Here is a 1,941-nt window from a genome sequence, read left to right on the forward strand (position 1 = left end):
CCTGAACATTCACTGCAGGTTGACAATGACAACATGGTCGGACATGTAAATGAAGTGGAGGAGATGAAAAGTGAAGTCATGGATATCTCATCCAATGAAAGAGAAATCGTGGAAATTACAGGTATGGGGGCATCAGCAAGACAACTTTGCTAGAAGAATTTATGATGATCCAGAAATTAAATCGCATTTTGATATTCTAGCATGGGTTACGATGTCAAAGGAATATTGTTTCAGATAAATGCTACTGCGACTTCATCATTGTATTCCATCAACTGAAGATGTCAGCCTCGAGGAAATGGATGGCTTTGGAAGCGCAGGTACCTAATTTTATTTTATTTTTTCAATAGTCATGGCGTGTGGTTCAACTTGCCTGCACCGGGTAATCTAGACAGATGGGAGGAAATCACCTAGGACCTAATCGTTACTTCACTAACCACTAGGTCACACCCTGGGCCACAGGTACCTATTTAGCATTGACTATAATAGACCACCAAGGCTTGGGATAATGTAAGTCAATGGTTTCCAGATTCCAAAGGAAGCATGTCCTACTTACAACAAGGTGCACGAATGTGGCTAGTTATGTTGCTCCCTGTAAGCCTCCTCATCACATATATTCTCTAACTGCAGAAGAAAGTTCTGACAATTACTGTAGTTGCTGGGCTTTTATCTAAATGCGACGATGTACTACATAGAATCAAGCAAGTTGCACAAGATGTAAAATCAGCAATATTAAAAGATCCTGGTCAACAATGTGAAAAGGTCCTTGCATTGAGTTACTGTTATTTGCCTCAACGGCTAAAGGGGTGCTTTCTATATTTTGAGATTTTCCCAGAAGATTACGCGGTCAATGTGAAAAGATTAACCAACCTGTGGGTTGAAAATGACAGTAAAAGTTTGGAGGACAGAGCTGAAGAATGTTTTCATGAACTTGTAGAAAGAAACGTGGTTTTGGTCACGGGGAGACAATTTCTGTGGGAACGTAAAAACATGTAAGGTCCAAATTGCGTTGTGGACCAAAGACTGATAACCAACTTGCATTTTCTGCTATATTTAAGTGTGAGTAACAACTTATTGTCAATTTTTTATTTACCACGAGTATTTTTGTCACTTCACTTTGTTTTGATTTCCACGTGGAATCGCTTTGATATACGTGGCTGTCATGCCTTTTTCATCCTCACATCAGATTTTCATCTTCATCGCTTTGATATCCTCATTATGTAGTAAATGGATAGTGCTTTGATATCCAGTTTATCAGGCATTGTTACATATCTGTTGAGTTGATTCAATCCAATGGTGGTGAGGGTAAGCTTGATGTCTGTATATATAAGATGCTTAATGGACATGGACAAAATTTAACATCATTTCATCATTAGTGGTATTTGATAAATCAAGGCAAACCAAAGGTTTATATAAACTGCTAAACAGCATACTTTGGTGTTAAAAAGAATCTCATTAAACCACATACTCCCTATTAGTTATTACATTAACTCTCAACAATTGTATTGTTTGTGCATGTTTCTGTATTGTTTTTCCCGATTGGAGCCAATAGAGTTTTGGGTATTGAAATTTTGTGGGTTATTTCTAAGTGTAAATGCAGCCAATAAATGGGGATTATTAGAAGTACAAAGTTTTGGTTATGAATGAGAATGGGAATTTTGTAATTAGTGCCACATAGAGATTTTTAAGTGTAGGATAAGGGGTAATTAAGTCAATAAATATTAGAAGGGTATATTTGTAATTTAACTTTTGACTTAGATTCTTCCCGCGTTTTATAATATGAAATATTATTACCAGATTTTTACTAATTGTTACCTTTACTAATATGTCTCTCTATATACTATAATATATATAACAACCTCTTGGTAACTGTTGCATTACCCATATTTATGACTACTTTTAACAATTGTCCTTACATAAATATTTGTAATAATTATCGCGCAA

The 1,941-nt window shown here is 35.9% G+C and overlaps 1 protein-coding gene across 1 annotated transcript; it reads left to right on the top strand.

The window, feature by feature from the left end:
• The first annotated feature begins 33 nt into the window (after positions 1-33).
• LOC124891302 (probable disease resistance RPP8-like protein 2) lies at positions 34-993 on the top strand. The gene is made up of 3 exons (XM_047403078.1): positions 34-121; positions 235-317; positions 628-993. The coding sequence occupies exons 1-3, from the start codon at positions 34-36 to the stop codon at positions 991-993; spliced, it is 537 nt and encodes a 178-aa protein (XP_047259034.1).
• Positions 994-1,941: the final 948 nt, after the last annotated feature.

This window comes from Capsicum annuum, unplaced genomic scaffold (assembly GCF_002878395.1).
Source record: "Capsicum annuum cultivar UCD-10X-F1 unplaced genomic scaffold, UCD10Xv1.1 ctg338, whole genome shotgun sequence".
Classification (NCBI taxonomy): Eukaryota; Viridiplantae; Streptophyta; class Magnoliopsida; order Solanales; family Solanaceae; genus Capsicum; species Capsicum annuum.

Excerpts from the sequence above, each read along its gene's own strand:
- LOC124891302 (XM_047403078.1), top strand. The coding sequence starts at position 34 with ATGGTCGGACATGTAAATGAAGTGGAGGAGATGAAAAGTGAAGTCATG. Across the intron at positions 122-234 it reads AGAAATCGTGGAAATTACAG|ATAAATGCTACTGCGACTTC; the intron begins GTATGGGGGCAT and ends ATATTGTTTCAG. Across the intron at positions 318-627 it reads GGATGGCTTTGGAAGCGCAG|AAGAAAGTTCTGACAATTAC; the intron begins GTACCTAATTTT and ends CTCTAACTGCAG.